Source organism: Panthera leo, chromosome C1, assembly GCF_018350215.1.
Source record: "Panthera leo isolate Ple1 chromosome C1, P.leo_Ple1_pat1.1, whole genome shotgun sequence".
Lineage (NCBI taxonomy): Eukaryota > Metazoa > Chordata > Mammalia > Carnivora > Felidae > Panthera > Panthera leo.
Window position 1 is genome coordinate 21,927,264 of NC_056686.1, and position 20,054 is coordinate 21,947,317.

General features: G+C 54.2%; 1 protein-coding gene across 4 annotated transcripts in view; it reads left to right on the plus strand.

The window, feature by feature from the left end:
* PTPRU (protein tyrosine phosphatase receptor type U) overlaps positions 1–20,054 on the plus strand; it is an 81,408-nt gene that overhangs the window by 33,239 nt on the left and 28,115 nt on the right. For 2 of the 4 annotated variants that reach the window (XM_042951135.1, XM_042951136.1), the window contains exons 9-16: positions 5,342–5,451; positions 5,772–5,973; positions 6,324–6,426; positions 9,083–9,356; positions 10,046–10,082; positions 10,808–10,946; positions 15,089–15,118; positions 18,480–18,637. In XM_042951135.1, coding sequence (XP_042807069.1) covers positions 5,342–5,451; positions 5,772–5,973; positions 6,324–6,426; positions 9,083–9,356; positions 10,046–10,082; positions 10,808–10,946; positions 15,089–15,118; positions 18,480–18,637 — 1,053 coding nt within the window. The remainder of the gene's footprint in view (positions 1–5,341; positions 5,452–5,771; positions 5,974–6,323; positions 6,427–9,082; positions 9,357–10,045; positions 10,083–10,807; positions 10,947–15,088; positions 15,119–18,479; positions 18,638–20,054) is intronic. The other 2 variants (XM_042951137.1, XM_042951138.1) reach the window with 1 other exon arrangement.

Below are 20,054 nucleotides of genomic sequence, written 5' to 3' on the forward strand. Positions count from 1 at the left end.
AACAAAGCAATGATGGCTAATATTTATTCTCTGAAAGACTTGGGCTAGATTGGGATAATTTCTTCCTTAAATGTTTGGAAGAATTTAGCAACGAAGCCATCTGGGCCTGGAGTTCTCTTTCTTTTTTTTTAATTAAAGAAAATTTTTTTAATGTTTATTTATTTTTGAGAGAGACAGAGCGTGAGCAGGGGAGGGGCAGAGAGAGAGAGGGAGACACGGAATCCGAAACAGGCTTCAGGCTCTAAGCTGTCAGCATAGAACCCGACGTGGAGCTCGAACTCCAGAACAGTGAGATTATGACCTAGGCCAGAGTCAGATGCTCCACCAGCTGAGCCACCCAGGTGCCCCTGGGCCTGGAATTTTCTTTGGGGCAATGTAATTACTAACAGTTTTACTTTCTTCTTCTTCTTCTTCTTCTTCTTCTTCTTCTTCTTCTTCTTCTTCTTTTTAAAGTTTATGTATTTTGAGAGATAGAGAGTGAGGGAGGGGCAGAGAGAGGGAGAGAGAGAGAGTCCCAAGCAATCTCTGCACTGTCAACACAGAGCCCAACTCAGGGCTCAATCCCACAAACCACAAGATCATGACTTGAGCCAAGATCAAGAGTTGGATGCTTAACCCACTGAGTCACCCAGGCACCCCAATAGTTTTACTTTCTAAAATAGGTATTAGAGTGTTAAGATTTTTTAAAAAAGTTTATTTATTTGGAGAGAAAAAGAATGTGCGCATGGGGAAAGGACAGAGAGAGACTGAGGGACACAGAGAATTCCAAGCAGGCTCTGCACTAGCAGCACAGAGCTGGACTCAGGGCTTGAACTCACAAACTGTGAGATCATGACCACTGTCCAGCTAAGAGTTGGACACTTAACTGACTGAGCCACCCAGGAGCCTCATGAATATTAAGATTTTCTATAATTGTGTCTATTTGGTGTACTGGGCTTTAAGGAATTTATTTCACCTAAATCATCATATTTCTTGACATAAAGTTGGTTATAATCTCTAATTATATTTATTTAATGTCTGAAGGATCAATAGCATATGTCCCTTTTTTTCTTTCCTGAGTTTGGTAATTTGTGTCTTCTCTTTATTTTCTTGTTCACTCTTGCTAGGGGTGTATCCATTTTTTGTCTTTCCAAAGAGCCAGCTTTTGGCTTAGTTGATTTGCTTTATTGTATATTTATTTTCTAGTATTTCCTATTTAAAGATTTATTTATTTATTTATTTATTTATTTATTTATTTATTTATTGGGGCGAGGGGGGAGAGAGAGAGAGAGAGAGGGAGGGAGAATGTGAGTGGGGGAGAGGTGGACAGAGAAAGAGAGAGAGAGAGAGAGAGAGAATCCCAACCACAGAGCCCAACTTGGGCTCATGACCCATGAGATAATGACCTGAGCCGAAATCAAGAGAGAGAGAGAGAGAGAGAGAGAGAGAGAGAATCCCAACCACAGAGCCTGACTTGGGCTCATGACCCATGAGATAATGACCTGAGCCGAAATCAAGAGAGAGAGAGAGAGAGAGAGAGAGAATCCCAACCACAGAGCCTGACTTGGGCTCATGACCCATGAGATAATGACCTGAGCCGAAATCAAGAGAGAGAGAGAGAGAGAGAGAGAGAGAGAGAATCCCAACCACAGAGCCTGACTTGGGCTCATGACCCATGAGATAATGACCTGAGCCGAAATCAAGAGTAGGATGCTTAACTGACTGAGCCACCCAGGTGCCCCTGTATTTCCTTCTTTATACTTTAGATTTGATCAGCTCTTCTTTTAGCTTTTTGAGATGGAAGCTTCTTAGATCATTGATTTTGAGACTTCTTTCATTTCTAATATATGCATTTAAAGCTATAAATTTCCCTCAAAGCCCTGCTTTAGCTGCATCCCATGAGTTTTGATATGTTCTTTGTTACTATTCAGTTCAAAATATTTTCTAATATCTGTTGTGATTTCCTCTTTGACTCAAGAGTTAGAATTACATTGCTAAATTTTTAAGATTTCCATAATTATCTGTGATTGGTTTCTAGCTTAATTCCTCTGTGGTCAGAGTACATACTCTAATTTTGGTCTTTTGAAATTAGATATTTGCCTTATTGCCCAGCATATTGTTAAATTTTGATAAATATTTCATGTGTACCTGAAAAAAATTGTGCATTCTGTCATTATTGGGTGCAGTGTTCTATTTATGTCAAACTAATACTTATTAAGCACTTATTACACATTAAGCACTATTTTGAATGTTTTTTATATACTATTAGTGCATATAATCCCCATGACAACTGGGTGGTAGATGACTGTTTACTATCCTGATTTTACAGGTGAGGTCACATAACTAGGAGATAGGTAGCAGAAACTGGATTTCAAACCTGGCTATCTGCTGCAGAGGTTTCATTCTTTTTTCTTTTTTCTTTTATTTTTTAGGAAGAGAGAGAGAAAGAGAGAGGAGAGAGAGCAAACATGAGTGGGGACGGGCAGAAGGAGAGAGAGAATCTCAAGCAGGCTCCATACTCAGCACAGAGCCCTATGTAGGGTTTGATCTCACAAACCGTGAGATCATGACCTGAGCTGAAATCAAGAGTCAGAGGCTTAACCGACTGAGCCACCCAGGCACTCCAGAGTTTCATTCTTAACAGCAATGCTGTTATGCTAGCACAGGTCCAAAGCCTTCCCCCAGATATCTGCAAATCTTTAGGTACCCTACCTAAGCTCCTTTGTGGATAATTTTTCTTGACTCCCTACATGTGGAATTTTCTGTTTTGTACAGCAAGGGCCCAGACACAAAATTCAGCTCCTTCCTTGATTTCTACAAGGTCCCACTTACCTAAGACAGAGTGTATGCCCTGTGCCCTGTGCTGATGTGCTGAGGATTTTCTGGGGGTGGGAGTGAGATCTGGGGCAGGGTTTACCCTGAAGCATTGCAAATGCAGAGAAGGAAAAACTTCACTTCTTCCTTCTAGTTGTCTTTGGTTCATTGGTTGGGGCCACATAAATTACACTGAGAAAAGACATTAACAAGAGAAAACCAAATAGGAGTTTATTACCCTGTGCATTTCACACACACACACACACACACACACACACACACACACACACACAAATGGGAGTACTCTCTGATGAGTTATGCAAAGGAGTGGTTAGAGCTTGGGCTTACGTAGTGTCTTAACAGAAGAACAATGAATTTGTAGGGAAATGATAAGACAGAGGAAAAGGATTTTTGAGAGTTTAGGCACAGCAGATTATGTGAAGGCAAATATTTGGGGAAGCCCGTGGTAGATAAGGGCTAGTTAGTAAAGTTTAGTAAAGTTTATGCAGATTCTTCTGAGCTGATAAAGGTCTAGGGTTGTCTCAGTGATTAACCTCTTTCCTTCCTGGTAGCGAGGGGATGGGAGCACCTTTATATATTTATGTCCTGCTTTTAGGCAAACAGGGAGAGCAGAGAACTTTTCTTGGGTCTGCTTGCTGCTTCTTGATTCAGCTCAAAATAATCTTTATGCGAAGGTGGTATATTTTGGGGTGGCATATTCTACTACCCTTCACAATTAACCTCAAGTTCAACATCTGACTCCTTCGTCGTTAAAGTCTGTTGACCTGTCTCCCCCCTGAGGTATGTTGTTGTGTCTGCTTCCCTCCCTTCCAACCAGGCCTCACTTGGACTGCGTGGCTTTATTCCTTCTTTCTCTGTCCCTTTCCTCCTTCCCTCCAAGAACTGCCTATTACTTAATATTTTTTTTCCTTTTCACTTAGGTATTAGTATAATAGTTTTAGGAAATGTACTTACTAAGGTAAACTCAGTGAGTCCTCACAGACTGGACACATCAGGATAACCCACACACGGATTAAGAAATAGCATTAACAGGGGCACCTGCAGTCAGTTAAGCATCCGACTCTTGATTTTGACTCAGGTCAGATCTCACAGTTTGTGAGATCGAGCCCCACGTGGGACTCTGTGCTGACAGTGTGGAGCGTGCTTGGGATTCTCTCTCTCTCTCTCTCTGCCCCTCTCCTGCTTGTGCTCTCTCTCTAAAAGAAATAGACTTAAATAGAAATAGCATTAGCAGCTCACCAGAAGCCCTCCCTTTATGTTCCCACTTCCAGCCTCCTGAGGGTAACCATTACCTTGACCTATAATCCAACAGATTAATTTTTGCTTGGTTTGAACTTTCTATCCGTGGAGGTCATTACGGCGTGTATTCTTTTTACGACTGGCTTCTCTTTCTCGACTTTATGCTTGAGAGAGCCAGTCATGTTGTGCATAGGGTTCCAGAGAATTCTTTCTTATTACATTATGTGAATGTACCACATTCATTTATCCTACTTCAATTGTGCTGTAAAGAAAAATACTTGCAGATTCTTTTGGGTATGCGTGTGTGTGTGTGTGTGTGTGTGTGTGTGGGAAGGAGTGGTACAGATACCCACATTTCTGATTGGTTAATGCCTAGGACAGCTAGGTTATAGGGTCTGTGCTCATAATACGTAGATCTCTCCAGACAGCTTTCCCAAGGTCTTGTATCAGTTCACAAGCAGTGTGTGGAAATTTCCGTTGCCTGCATCCTTACCAACACTTGGCATTGTCTTTTTCATTTGATCATTTTGGTGGATGGACTGCCTTGTTGACTGTTCGTTTTAACCAGAACAGTTTAGCTTCGGTGATTGTTCATTGAGTCCTGCTTGCCTCAGGATTTCCGCTTCCCCACACTGGTGTGTCAGTTTGTCTCCCCAAAGACCATTCTCTTCCTAGAAGAAATTCCCTGTGGCTGCTGTTAAGGTGACATGACCCGTTAGAACAAAAACAAGCAAAGCCAGACCTGAAAGGGTTTGTGCTAAAATGTAAATGGTGTCTCCAGGTGACAGAATTGTAGGTGCCACTAAATTTCTTTATACTCATTTTGATTTTCTACACTGAGCATAGTTTTTGTGTAATCAGAAATTTTTAGACAAGAAAACATCTCTACCCATAATCCTGCCAGTCTAATGCAATTGTTTCCATTTCTCTGGCGAAGGTCTGTGTTTTCTGAAAACCATTCAACTGGAACAGAATTGGAACATTCAGATGTTCTCTGCTGAATGCCACCTGCACAGTAATGAGAATGCCAGCTACCCTCTTTGAGTCCTTGGGACTGGGTTGAACCATGTGAAATTCCTGATATTTACCTTGGGGCTTTCTGTACATCACATCACTTAATCCTGGTGAGGGAGGGGTTATTTTCATCTCCATTTCGCAGATGAGGAAACTGAGGTTCAGAGTTGAGACGCCTGAGCATACCAGCCAAGAAATAGCAAGGCTGGAATTTGAATTCAGGTATCTGCCCCAAAGCCGGCTTTCCCCTGCTCTGTGCCACTTTCCCTCGCAGTGCCTGGTGGGATTGCAGCCGAGTCCCTGACCTTCACTCCACTGGAGGACATGATCTTCCTCAAGTGGGAGGAGCCCCAGGAACCCAATGGCCTCATCACTCAGTATGAGGTGAGTTTGGACCTCATTATAGTGGAGGTCGCTGGTGGAAGGTGGGCACCCAGCTTGGAGAGGGAGGTGCAGGGTAGGGGACAGAGGTGATCACTGAGGTTCCTTCCACTGGTCAAAGTCTGTGCCCTGTGGGTTATGGGGACAGGGACCCTGAAAGAATAGAGGTGAAGGTGTCCAGGGCCTGGGCTAATGGGCATCCACAGTCCCCCTTTGCCCAGCCTTCTCCTTAGCTCACCTGAACTATGATGGGCGGGAGGCTATGGGGCCAGTGATGACCTTCCCCATCCCTGTGCCCACTTACCTGCCCGTCCTGACTCTAGATCAGCTATCAGAGCATTGAGTCGTCAGACCCGGCAGTGAATGTGCCGGGCCCACGACGTACTATCTCCAAGCTCCGCAACGAGACTTACCACGTCTTCTCCAACCTGCACCCGGGCACCACCTACCTGTTCTCTGTGCGGGCCCGCACGGGCAAAGGCTTTGGCCAGGCGGCACTCACCGAGATCACCACCAACATCTCAGGTGAGCCCGCCCGACCCCAGCCTGGCCCCTTTAGAGGACACCCAGAATCCCAGGATTTCGTGGGCAGAGGGAGGAGGGGCGGTGTCCTGGGAGTGTTTATGGAGGGCCCCCGCTGAGATGAATGTACCATTTAGGAATTGAGTTCAGGGGTCAGGGAGGATTAAGTCAGAGGGGTGAGGAGACTGGAACCTGAGGGCTGAGTTCAGGGGTCAGAATTCAGGGAATCTCAGGCCAGAGGGAACAAGGCTGAAGGGGAAGAGATCTGAGAACGGGAGTCCAGGAGGCTAGAGACTCAGCCTTCCCGGTCTAGCAGCCAGTCTCCGTGCTTACGTCTGTGTCTCCTTCCCCAGCTCCCAGCTTTGATTATGCTGACATGCCATCACCCCTGGGCGAGTCTGAGAACACCATCACCGTTCTGCTGAGGCCGGCACAGGGCCGCGGTGCGCCCATCAGGTGGGAGAGCCTAGACGGAGGGGTGGGAGGTCAGGGCCATAGGGAAGAAGCTCATCCTCTGACCCAGAGCCCCCCCCATATAGGCCAGCTCAGCTATCCTCCCTCAGTTTCCCACTCAGGACCCAGTGTGTCCAGAGGAGGACATTCTGTGATCCTGGGCAGGTGGAAAGCCCACAGCCACTCCCATGGGTATCTGATGGAGATTGTCATGAGATCTTCGGATAGCGTCCAGCCTGGAGAGGTGACTGTCCGGGCCTCTCCTGGAGGCCTTCCTTCAGACATCTTGGAGAAGTGAAACGCTTGGGGCCTTCTTTCTTCCCAGCTTTTCCCCGGAGACACAGGGATGGGCATTCTAGAAGGCTAGGGCAGCCAGCAAGATAGGGCCATCGCTCTGGAGTGGCTAAGAGCTTGTCTTTAGTTTCTTCTCCACTGAGAAAGCTGAGGCTGCCTCTGCTGGAGAGAAGGTGCTGGAGACAAGGTGGCACGTGTATGTGATAAAGACACGCAGTGTGTATGTGTGATGTGTAGTGTGGAGGTGTGAGTGTGTGTATGTGAGAGAGCGTGAGGGTGTTTGTGGGATGTGCACACATGCTTCCTGTCAGCTGGACGCTGTGTTTGCCACTTTACCCGCACCCGCCATTTTGTCCTCATGGAGGCCTGTGGAGTCGGTATTGTTACCCTTATTTTACACTTCAGTAGACAGGCTCAGCGACTTTAAGTAGCTTGCCCCCCGGGTCACAGAGCTGGTACGTGATAGCGCTGGGGTTTGGAACCCAGGTCTGTCTGCACAGCCTATGCCTTTTCTTGAAGTCACAGAGCCTCCCTGCCCCTGCGGTCCTCCCCCTTCTTCCACAAAGAAGCGTGCACTGGGAGAGGCCTGCTGAGCCTCTGAGGAGGTAGTGGGTTGCCCAGGTGCCCTTGATACCCCCTCGCCTCCTCTCCCCCCTTTCTCCTGCTCTGCCTCCCCTGCATTTGCTCCTGCAGAGCCTGTCCTGGGCTGATTCCCAGACTCAGGAAAAAGTCAGGGTGTTTGAGGGGCATGTTGCATTTGCAGGAGTCTTGGGGCCCTTGTGTGGCTGAGTCTGGGAGCTGGGAAACCCAGCAGCGCCTTCTCTTTTCCTGGTCTTTTTTTTTTTTTTTTTTTAATGTTTATTTATTTTTGAGACAGAGAGAGACAGAGCATGAACAGGGGAGGGTCAGAGAGAGAGGGAGACACAGAATTGGAAACAGGCTCCAGGCTCTGAGCTGTCAGCAGAGAGCCCGACGCGGGGCTTGAACTCACGGACCGTGAGATCATGACCTGAGCCGAAGTCGGACGCTTAACCGACTGAGCCACCCAGGCACCCCTTTTCCTGGTCTTCTTGAGAGATCCTGTGAGCAGGCTTGTCCAGTGTCCCTCAGGGATGACAGAGACAAGGTGGGGTGGGGAGGGGGGAGTGGAACATGGTGAGAGGGGAGAGGCATAGGGGCTGTGTGACCTTAGGCCTCTCCCTTTACCTCTCTGAGCCTTCCTTTCCCTGTCTGCACGATGGGGATCATCCCAGTCAAGATGCTTTGTTCAGTGTTGATTGTTATCACCTCCTGGTGGGATGTGGGGCCAGGGGAGGCCTGACCTGGGAGGTTCAGGGAAATGGAGGCTGAGAGGGGCCCGGGTTTGTGTTTGCAATACGCTAGTGACAAAGAACGAAACTGTGTGACCCAAATCCCAGGGCGCTGGGGTGATTCCCTTACAGCTTCAAAGCTGGAAAGAAACAGCTGGAGAGCCAGGAAAAGGCATTTCTCCTTCCCAGAGTGCAGCTGGCAGTATGGGTGTCACACGCCAAGATGTGGCCGAGGCTGTGACGGGAAATATTTAAATTTGTCAGCACTCATTTATTTGCTCTCGGCTTTGTTCCACGGAGGATTTGGAGGAGCTCACAGCAAAAGGCCATTCAGTAAACTGATAAAAATAAATAGAAACCCACCGGTCGGGACCAGGGACACAAATCAGAGGGAATACAGACGAGGGAACACAAATCGGCTGTCAGGACCCGGAGGTGACAGGCCCAGAGTTGCAGACCCGAGGCTGCCTGCAGGTTGGGAGGGTACTCGTGATGCAGGATTCGTGTGGCCTTCTTTGCTTGCTCAGTGACTGTCTCCCCAACTGGAGGTCAGTTCCAGGAAGCCTAGGTCCCCAAGGGCCCACCTAGCATACTTTCTGAACGAATAAATGGACTGTGTCAGACTCTTGTTTCCGGAGACCCAAAGGGAGCCATCGGTAATGGTGGTGGAGCCTGAGGCTTTGCGGGGGCTGGCGGCCCGGGGGGGGTGGTGGTGGCCCGGGGGGGGGGGGGTGGTGGTGGCCCAGGTCCTGTGGCACTGGAGCACTCACCGAGGACTCAGGGTGGGGCTGTAGGGCTTGGTGCCATGGAGCAGGGCCCGAGTTCTTTCTGCCTTAGTGAAAGTAATTTAGCTCATGGGACTGCCCTGTGATCACGCTCATCTTACAGAGGGAGGCAACTGAGGCCCAGGGAGGTTAAGTGCGTTGCCCAGTGAGTGAGAAGAGGCAGGGCCAAGATTAGTCCCTGGCTGGGCCCGACCCCAAAGCCCATGTCCTCAGCCACTGGAAGGCTCTCCCCATGCCTGGGACCACTGCCCTGTGCCCTCCTCTGTGCAGCGTGTACCAGGTGATTGTGGAGGAGGAGCGGCCGCGGAGGCTGCGACGGGAGCCGGGCAGCCAGGACTGCTTCCCAGTACCCTTGACTTTTGACGCTGCGCTGGCCCGGGGCCTGGTACACTACTTCGGGGCTGAACTGGCGGCCAGCAGTCTGCCAGAAGCCATGCCCTTCACGGTGGGTGACAACCAGACCTATCGCGGCTTCTGGAACCCACCGCTGGAGCCCAGGAAGGCCTACCTCATCTACTTCCAGGCAACAAGCCACCTGAAGGGGGTGAGGGACCCGCAGGGGTGGTGATGGGGCGGGCTGGGGACCCCCTGGAGCCATCGGAACAGTCCCCTACAGAGGCCAGAGACCCTCCCCCAGCCCCACTCCCTCTCTGGAACCCTGCCCCCCTCCCCTGAGCCTTCTGACCTCAGGCTCCTTCTCTTAGAGCATATTCCCTTCCTGAGACTTTACCCCCAGACTCTTATGTCTAAGCCCCCAGTCTATCCCTGCCCCGTCCCTGAGGCTCTGGTCTCTGTCTCAAGCTCCTGTCTCCCGGGAGGGGTCCATCTCCTGGTCCTGCTTTCCCCAGACCTTGAGGTCCACCAGCCACCTCCTCCCTGAAGCCCTGCCCTTCTCCTGCCTCCTCCCTCCCTGGCTCTCTCCTCCTCAGGCTTCCCCTCCTAACTGGCTCCTGGCCCTCATTACTGAGGATGCCCCCTTTCCACGCTGTTTCTTTCCCTGCTCCCCCTGAACTCATTCCCCTTTCCTAAGCCATTGCCCTCTTTGCACGCCATTCCCTCCCTTCCCTGGTACCCCACCCCCACCCTGGGCCTTGCTACCGGGAGGGGTGTCTTTAGTTTCAGTCACCTCCAGACAAGCCCCGACCAGGCCCAAGACAAGCTGCTCAAGGATCCCTATGGGGAGGGTCAGGTCCAGGCTTCGGCAGTGCTGAGACCCCCCATCTTTGCCTCCAGGAGACCCGGCTGAATTGCATCCGCATTGCCAGGAAAGGTAAGGCCCCCTGGGTTCCTTCTGGCCTTCAGCACCGAGTTCCTCTCCTCTGGGCTCTGGGGGGCTTGGGCCCTGATCACCCAGGGCTATGGGAGCAGAGGAGGGTGGTCTGTCAGACCTGGGGTCAGGAAGCTTTTCCCTTCCTGGCCCCCATTTGCCCCACCTGAAGGGTTCCTTCTCCCATACCGGGCAGCGGGGCTAACCTCCCTCTTCTCGATCATGGTCACAGAAGTGGCTTTGGCCTGGAACAGGGAGGGGGAGCCGTATGGTTGGGCCACGGGGTGATGATGGCACTGGGCACTGGTTCAAGGTTCTGTGTCTGCCCCCTTTGCTGTGGTGGAGGGGAGGTGGACCCTGCGGTGTAGACAGGGAATGGGGTTGGCTTTCGTCCTGAAAGGGTGTGTGCCCTGAACACACCCAGGTACATAATTCTTTCCCCCCACTGCCTCTCGGGGGGCAAGCGGGTGGTCCCAGGCATCCTTCATCCTCCATCCACTGAAGGCAGGATTTGAGAAAGTAGAGAGGAAAGGGGAGCTCTTCCTGATGGGGTGCACAGGGGTGCAGCGGGTGTAGATGGTGAGGGGGAAGATCTGACTGAAAGGCTGGACGTAAGCTGAGGGCGAAGCGCATGTGTTCGTTTATTCCTTGGGGCTCAGGCCCCAGCCGGCAGTGGGTAGGTGGTTCCTATCTCCCCTCTGACCCTTGGTCCGCTTTATTCTCCCCAGCTGCCTGCAAGGAAAGCAAGCGACCCCTGGAGGTGTCCCAGAGATCGGAGGAGATGGGGCTCATCCTGGGCATCTGTGCGGGGGGACTTGCCGTGCTCATCCTTCTCCTGGGGGCCATCATTATCATCATCCGTAAGGGGTGAGTGAGGAGCGGTGACTGGTGGGCAGAGAGGAGCGGTGGCCGGGGCCCGGGAGGGCAGCCGCCTGGTGAGCGTGGAAGGCCGCCAGCCTGGGCATCAGGCCTGAGGACGGGCCCGAGCCAGGCAACGGGAAGCCAGAGCCTCTGCAAATGAAGCTGCCCTGTAGCGGCTTGGCTGGAGCCCAGGTCTGGCTGGTGCCGGGTGCCGCTATCTAGGGAAGGGTGCTCCGCGCCAGCTGCCAAGGATCGGTGCTGGAAGTGGGCACCGCCCTGCTGTGCCTGCTGGGCTGTTCCCGCGGGGAGGGTGTGGAGGTCACCCGACTTTGAATCTCTGGCCTCCTGCAGACCAACTTGGGGTCGTGGTGTTGACCCTGAGCAGTGGTGGCGGGTGGGGGGGGGTGCTCACTCCCCTTCAAACCAAGAACACTGAGCCATGGTTCTTCCTGGGCCCCACCCTCCCTTGGGCTCAGCTCGCCCCGGACCCTGGTACTGTTGATTCTTGTGGAGTCTTCCTGGACCCCGAGCCTGCCCCTCCCATCCCCCAGGCCTCCAAGGTCCGGCGTGTTTCCAAGGGATGCCTTTCCTAGTGCCTTTTGCAGTGGGCACCATGGATCCTGGCACATCTGAGAAACCGGAACTTAGAAATTCAGAGTTTCAGAAATCCCGGATTGGGGATTCGAAGAATCTCAGAAGTTAGAATTGTAGAGGCTCAGAGCCCAGAAGGCGAGAGCTGCCTGGTAGTTCAAGGACATCTAGTCTAGTGGTTTTTAAATCTTTTTAAAGCGACAGAACCTGTCTTCAAAACGCCAAATAAACAGCCAGTGCGTGGAGCAGACGAAGGCTGAGCCTCTGGTTGGAGCTGGGCTGGAGGCTCCAGAGACCACTCTGGTCCCCCCCACCCCAGCCCCCCACTTCATTCCCCACCAGACAGCCCCAGGACGCTGTGGTCCAAGCACCTCAATTGAAGGATGGAGATACTGAGGCCCCAAGGAGGCATGGACCTGCCCAAGGTCACACGGGGAGCCAGAGGCAGAGCCTGCTCCACTCTCTGCCCACCTGGGCTCCTCACAGCTGCTGCTGGGCTCGTGCTGGATCTCAGGGCTGCCGGGAGCTGCCATGTAGGATTGGGGGGGGATGAAGGAGAACTGGCCAGGGCTCCCTTGCCTGAGGCAGGCGGCAGCAGAGAGAGAGTTCCAGAGAGTCTGGAGGTAGGGTGTGCCAGCTAGGTGGGGTTGGCCTGTCTAGGGCATTAAGCTCATTCCTCCCTTCCCTAGTCCCTACACAGCTACTTGAGGCAAAATATTTTAAACCATCATTCGATGACTATTACTGTGTGCCAAGGACTTTACATATACCATCCGTTAGCTCCTGAGCACCTACTGTGTGCCAGGCACCGTTCTGGCGCTCAGGATACATCAGAGAACATTTCCTTCTTGGATCCTGACCCATGAAGCAGGTCAGAGCCCTTTTTCACAGATGAGGGAACTGTAATCGAGCAACTTGACCTTGTCACTCGGCTGGTAAGTGGCGGGGCCTGGTCTGAACCCAGTCCTGACTGCAAAGCCCGTGCTCCTTATGGCCGTGGATGTGAAGGGCCTCACCATGGCTTGCGCACAGTCGGTGCCCAGAATTAGCAAGTTCCTGTCCTCCCCTGTGGGGGACCTGGAAGTCAGTTCTGGGTCTGGAGCCCTGGAGAGGGCTGTAAGGGAGTGATCAGATTTGGGGGGCTTGCAGATAGTATTTGAGGCCTTAGAAATCTACGCTCAAGGAGAGCGGGGTGTCACCCAGGAGAGGGTCGGTCAGAGACGCTGCTGGGGCCTCACTGGGAAACCCCGCACTTCATACACCTGCTATTCCATAAACCTTTCCAGGCTACCCCAGAACCCCCTAGGATCCCCCCAGATTCCCTTCCTTCCTTCCTTCCTTCCATTTGGCCCGCTTCTATAGCACCTCACTGCATCCTCCCAAATCCTACCCTTGCCTTCAGGGTGCACTTTGCTCCTCAGGGCTCCCCCAGTCTGCCTTGCGGGGTGTCAGGGGCCAGAGCAGGTCCGGCAGGGATGGAGTTGTTCACATTAAATGTAATGGACTGGGTAGGAGGTTGCTGAGGGAGGGCTGACAACCCCCCCTGCTCATCGTCATGGGAGGAAGGAGGCGGCCTGGAGCAGGGGTGGTTCTGGGAGACAGTGGGGGCTGGGGGCAGCGAGGGGGAGGTCGGGTTCCCCATCCTGCCCTGCCTCGGTGGATAGTGAGCCTGGATGCATCCGCGATTGGGGAACTCACCAGGCGGAGTCACATGCCTTCTTCTGTTTCCAGAATCCCATCCTTCTCCTTTGCAGTACTTTCTTCTCCCTGCACTTTTCCTTACTTGTAGTGCCTTGTTTATTTTTCTTCCCTGCTGGGCTGAGAGCCCCATGAGGGCAGAGAAATTTGTTTTGTTGGCTGTGCATCCCCAGGGTCTGGTCCAGTGGAATGGGGTCCTCTTGAACCCCTAGCTCCCAAGTCAGCAGGTGGAGTGAGGCAGGGAAGGGTGAGGCTGACAGTGGCCCCTGGGTGTGTGGGGGGGTGGTCATTATTAACCTCACTCGTTTCGAGGAGGATATGGATGCTCATAGAGATGGAGTTGTTTTATTTAATTTCTCTCTTTATTGATTACCCGATTCAATGAAACATTTATTGGAGGGTTGTAATATCCTGGGCACTGTCCTGGGTCCTGGGACCCAGCAGTGGGCAAAAGAGATAAGGAGGCTGGCCTCCTGTCCTTTGCAGCGAGTGTGGAATCTGGCGTTAAACTAGAAAAAGCACAAATGTCAATTGTGAAAAGAACAGTGTGCCCGGGTGGGGGATGGAGAGAGGGTAAAGGTGACATAATAGAGTTGGTGATTATGGGGGTCTTTGGGGAAGGCCCTTGAAAAGTCATTGACATTTCAGCTGAGGACAGAGGAACGCCCTTTCTTCACCCATTCCCCACCCTTTTTGGGGCCCCTGTGACCTGCCACGGGGCCTGGACCCTCCCCTAGCTCCCAGGATGGATGACAGGAGACGTGCTGTGTGACCTCCAGCCACTCTCTTGCCCTCGCTGGGCCTCAGCCTTCCACACTATTCTCCTTCCCTTCCCCCCAGTCTGCAGGATTCCCTTGTGGAAGGCCGTTCGGGGTCCCTGCTGGCCGGGTGGTGTGGGGGCAGGTCAATGGAAAACCCCCGGATGTGCCTGGATGAGGCCTCAGGAGGGAGCTGGCTCTGGGGGTCAGGGTCCCGGGACCGGCATCTGCACTCTGCCCGTGACCCCCTCTCTGGGCAGGGGTGGACCGTGACCCTCTGGGACTTGTCTTCCCCGCCCGCGAAGTGGGACAGACCCAAGCGATGCTTCGGGTGCCCAGAGGGGGTGGCCTGGCTCCTTCGATGGACCCCACGCTCAGGGGCAGTCTGGGTGAGGGAGGGCCGGCCTCCCCTTTGCCCCGGAGTCCGGCTGGAGCCCTCCACGCCTCCCCCTCCCCCAGCCACCGCTCCCTCCCAGGCACAGGTGTAGGCAGAGGGGCCTGCAGGTGTGAGAGGCACTGGGACCGAGGGGTGGGGCTGCAGGGGAGAGCCAATCACCTGTGAGCATGTGAGGGCGTGTCTGTGCGTCAGAGGGAACGCATCTGTGCGTGAGTGTGTGTGTGACTGTGTCTGTGTGTCCTGTGAGTGCGTGTCGTGGTGCGTGAGTACGTGTGCACCAGTATGTCTACCTGTGTGTCTGTGTGAGTGCACGAGTGTGTCAGTGCTTGTGTCTGTGTGTATGCGTGAACACGTGTGTATCCACGTGAGCGCGTCTGTTTACGTGCGAGCGTGCACGTGCGTGTATTTCTCTCTGTGTCTGTGTGTTTGTGTGTGACAGCTCTGCTTCCTGAGGCCCTTTCCCCACCTCCCCCTCACTCCAGCAGCAGGCTCGGGGAAGGTTCTGGAAGGGTCTGGGGTCTCGGTTTTCAGCGACCGAGCCCAGCCAGGCCTTGGGACAAGGGAGGTCCTTCTGACCTGCCCGGTCCCTGGCCAGCGCCCCCCTCGGCACAGAAAGCACCAGGCCCCTCCCTGCTGGCCGGGTGCCGCCCACCTTGTGGCAGGACCACGGGCCCAACTGTGCTGTTCTCTTTGCACGCTGCCAGGAGGGACCACTATGCCTACTCCTACTACCCGTAAGTAGCTCCGCCCCGCCCCCTGGGCCCCGTGTCTTCCTCCTCCTCCTCCCCCTCCTCGTCCCTCCTCCTCCCCCTCCTCGTCCCTCCTCCTCCCCCTCCTCGTCCCTCCTCCTCCCCCTCCTCGTCCCTCCTCTTCCCCCTCCTTGTCCCTCCTCCTCCACCACCCCCTCCTCCTCCACCCCCTCCTCCCTCTCGTCCTCCTCCTCCTCCTCCCCCTCCTTCCCCTCCTCCTCCTCCCCCTCCTCCCCCTCCTCCTCCCCCTCCTCCTCCTCCCCCTCCTCCCCCTCCTCCTCCCCCTCCTCCTCCCCCTCCTCCTCCCCCTCCTCCCCCCTCCCCCCTCCCCCCTCCCCCCCCTCCCCCTCCCCCTCCCCCCCTCCCCTCCCCCTCCCCTCCCCTCCCCCTCCCCCTCCTCCCCCTCCCCCTCCTCCCCCTCCCCCTCCTCCCCCTCCCCCTCCTCCCCCTCCCCCTCCTCCCCCTCCCCCTCCCCCTCCTCCCCCTCCCCCCCTTCCCCTCCCCCTCCCCTTCCCCCTCCTTCCCCTCCACTTCCCCCTCCCCCTCCTCCCCCTTCCCCACTCCCCTCCTCCCCTCCCCCCTCCTCCTCCCCCTCCCCTTCCCCCTCCTCCTCCTCCTCCCCCTCCTCCTCCCCATCCTCCTCCCCCTCCTCCTCCTCCCCCTCCTCCTCCTCCCCCTCCTCCTCCTCCCCCTCCTCCTCCTCCCCCTCCTCCTCCTCCCCCTTCTCCCATTCTTCCCTCTCCTCCCCTTCTTCCTCCTCCTCCTTCTCCTCCCCCTTCTCCCCCTCCTCCCCTTTCTCCTCCCCCTTTCTCCTCCCCCTCCTCCCACTGCTCCCCCTCCTCCCCTTCTCCCCTCTCCCCTTCTCCCTCCTCCTCCCCCCTCTTCCTCCCCCTTCCCCCTCCTCCTCCTCCCTCCTCCTCCTCCCCCTCCTCCTCCGTCCTCCCCCTCCTCCCCCCTCCTCCCCCCTCCTCCCCCCTCCTCCTCCCTCCTCCTCCCTCCTCCTCCTTCTTGTGTGGAGGTCCTCATGCAGATCCTCACACAGGTCCACAGCCGTGCACGTGTGTGTGCCCACCCTGGCAGCTGTCCCCCACAGTGCACCCAGCTGTCGGGTCACCACAAGCTCGTTCTCCAGCCAGGTAGCCCCAGGCTCTTCAGACCCACCGTTTCTGGGCGCTTCCTCTGGGCTCTGTCTGTACACAGGATCCTCACAGCCACCGAGAGAAGCAGCACCGTGATCACTCCCATGTTACTGATGCGGGGACCGAGGCTCAGAGAGGTCAAGGGACTTGTCAGAGGTCCCAGGAAGAGCCAGAGCTGGGGTTACCACCCAGGCCCTATCGGCCTCCTGATGCTACTGTTTTCTGCCTGTCTTCTCCTACTCTGCCAGCCTTCCGGAACATTCCCTGCACCTGTGCTTGTTCTCCCTCCTTACAGAGCAGGCTCAGGAGGCCCCAGGACAGCCCAGAGGATGGTGGGCTCTCCCCTCCTCCTCCCTGAACCCTCCACCTGCATGGACGTCCTCCAGTGTCACACCAGCTTTTCCAGCCACCAAGCCCCCGTTCCCCCGGCAAGTCAGGGGGAACCTCCAGCTGGGCTTTTACAGGAATCGCTGACAAGACAGGTCTCCCTCCCCCTCTACTTGTGCAGTTAATGTTCGAACAGAAATGCAGAACTTTTCCAAGTGTCCGTATTACGTCCCATCTGCTGCACGAATCTCGCCCTGAGTTCAGCTGGAGGCCGGCAGTGTCCCGTGTCCCTCCGGCTTCTGTCCTCTGTGGATCTGCTCGGTTGGTGGCTGTAGTTCTTCCCAGTGAACCAAGAGGCCTGGGCGGGGGACAGAGCCGTGTGGTACACCACAGAGACTGCCTTCTAGCGTGACCGGCTGTCCTCTGGCCATGGCCCTCTGTCTGCCCTCCCTGTGGTTTGCTGGCGTCTGCCTGTCCCTCCCTCTCTCTGTCCCCTTCTCCATCTCTCTCCTTGTCATTGTCCCTTTACCCTCTCTGCTCTTCCCTCTTCTCCTTCTCATTCCCTTGCCCACTCCCCCCCCCCCACTCCCCCTCCTTTTTCAACTTCTCTTTTATGCCAGCAATCAAGGTCACAGTCCCAGAGGCTTTTCATCTGTCCACAGAGGGGTCCTTGGCTGTGCTCTGGGCCAAAGTGAGGGTGATGCCCAGAGCTTCGTGGTTGGGGCATCCAGGAATCACCCTGTCTTCCCTGCCCCAGACAGCTCTTGAGCTAGGACAAACTGATCAGAATTTGCCTGTTTGGGAAGATCCCTTTATTGGCCTCTTCATCTCCACTGATGGTCAGGGGTCCTGAGCCCTCTTAACCTGGAAGTCCTTCCTTAGGTCTACCCCACATCCTGCATGCTGCAGGTCCCTGCAGTATAAATGGCTCTCTTGTCTTTAGCCCTTCCTGTGATTGGGCCCCTGACTCTTCCAGTCTCAACACCGGTCCCAAGTCATTTCCTCTTTCCCTTTTGCTCAGCCCCTCGGTCATGGGTCTGTGGCCCCTGTTCTTCTTCCCACTTTCCTCCAAGTCCTCTAGAGTCACAGACTGCCATCCTCATCTGTAAGGCTGGGCTAGAGGCCTGGGCAGGTCCTTTGTCTAGGGCCCTCTTCACAAGGCCTCTCGGGGGGGACTGGGGCCTCTTGCCTTCTCCCTCTGCTGCTTCCGGTGGCTGGATGGACTGCTTGCCAGTGACAGGAATCTCTTTACAGCCTAATGTCTTTACAAGTCTAATGTGGCCCATGGTGGGGCCACTCAGGGGTTGGTAGGGGATAGGAAGAAGCCAGTTGGAGTTCATCCCATGCCCAGAGGAAGACTCCTGAGCATTGGCTGAGCAGTGGCCAGACTCTGCCGTGAAGGAGGAGCACCATCCCCTTCGTAGGCAAAAAAGTTCTTAGGGCGCATGTTTGGTGAGGATGGGGAGACGAGGGTGGCTCTGGGGCATGCTGGGGTTGGAGCTGGGGAAGCCATCTTCCTAGCTTGGATGGTGTGACAGCTGTGACACCAGAATAGTCCCAGGGTGACTATTCTTCCCATTTCCTGAGCCCTTGAGGCCAGTGACAGGAGCCAGGTCCCAGCCCGAGGCCACTGCTGCTTCATTCCTTGTCCTCAACAGTGGTCCCCAAGACGAGGACTCTGCTCGGTCCCTTTTTTTGGAGGTAGCAGCTCTCTGGGTATGGTGAGCAAAGGATAGAGACGGAGCCCTCTCAGTATTCAGAGATGCTTCTAGAATGACTCCTGGCCTCAAGGCCCCCTGACTGTCGGGCCTCCCCATCCATCTCTGGGTGTCGTTCTGCCCAGCTCAGCACCCCTGTCTCTTGTCAACCCCTCTCTGCAGAAAGCCCGTGAACATGACCAAAGCCACCGTCAATTACCGCCAGGAGAAGACCCACATGATGAGTGCCGTGGACCGGAGCTTCACGGACCAGAGCACCTTGCAGGAGGATGAGCGACTGGGCCTCTCCTTCATGGACGCCCACGGCTACAGCCCCCGGGGTGAGTGCTTGGCCCTCCCGCCCCTTCCTCGTGGCTCTGGGCTCCACACTTGAACTAGTAGGACTGGGCCCCTCTGATGAGTTCTGTAACGCCTTGAACCCAAACTGAAGCATCTCTTGTTCTCCTGTGGGGTACCGGTGCAGGTGCTGGCAAAGCGGAGAAGGCACAGGTGTTGCTTTTGCCCCGGGAGAGCTTTAGGAAGATGGAGGACTTAGACACAGGTTCATCTGGAAGGAATGCGAGGTCACATGTTGATTGGGGGAAGTTCTCTGGGGGCTCAGTGTGATCAGAGGGGACCAGAGCAGTCTCACGGCCATTGAGCACCTGCTGTGTGACAGACAGGGGACCAGTGGCTAAGAAGGATTGCTCTGGAGTCCGACAGACCTGCATTTGCATCTCACATCCCCTAGCTGGGTGATCCGGGGAAAGTCACTTAATCTCTCTGGATGTCTGCTTCCTCATGTACAGAGTGGAGTTAAAGATCATCTCTGCCGGTAGTTCTGCTGGAAGACTAAGTTAGCTATTATGTGTACATCATTTAGTGCCGTGCCTGGCTTGCAGGAAGGATAGGGTGAATTAGCCACACGTGCTAGGAGCTTGTCCTAAATCATCTCCTCACACGTCTGTTTCTTCTAGTTAGTGTTGATTTGTACCAATGAAAATAAGTCATGTTTGTGAAAGTCATGCAGTGATATATACCACAAACACTGGTGAACCACACTGGTGTATTAGAACATCATCTGGGGGGCGCCCGGGGGGCTCTGTCTGTGAAGCATCCGACTTTGGCTCCGGTCATAATCTCACGGTTCGTGGGTTCGAGCCCTGCATCGGGCTCTGGGCTGCCAGCTCAGAGCCTGGAGCCTGCTTCAGATTCCATGTCTCCCTCTCCCTCTGCCCCTCCCTGGCTTGCACTCTGTCTCTCTTGCAAAAATAAGTAAACGTTAAAGCAAATAATAATAATAAAAAAAGAACATCGTCTGGGTGTCCCTCCCTGAGTATATGCCCTACATCCCTCTTAGACATAAACATCCCCCTGAAATTTGTGTTTATAATTTCCTTACCTTTTGGGGAGCAGTTTTTCCACGTGGACACGCATCCCCAAAACAGTGCATTGTGTAACTTTGCTTGTTTCTGAGCTTTATAAAAAATGCAATCACACTGTATTTCGACTCAACATTGTGTTTCTAATGTCTACCCAGGTGGATATTTTGCTGTCATTTCTTTTATTTTCTCTGATGTATAGTTTTCCATTGTACGAACGTATCGCAATTCATTTCTCCATTCTGCCATGCAGCCACATCTGATTTGCTTCCCGTTTTCTTGTTATTACAAACGAGGCTGCTCTGAATGTGCTTAAATGGGTCTCCAGATGCACCTGCGCAGGAGATTCGAGAAGCGGAGCAGCCGGCTCACAGAG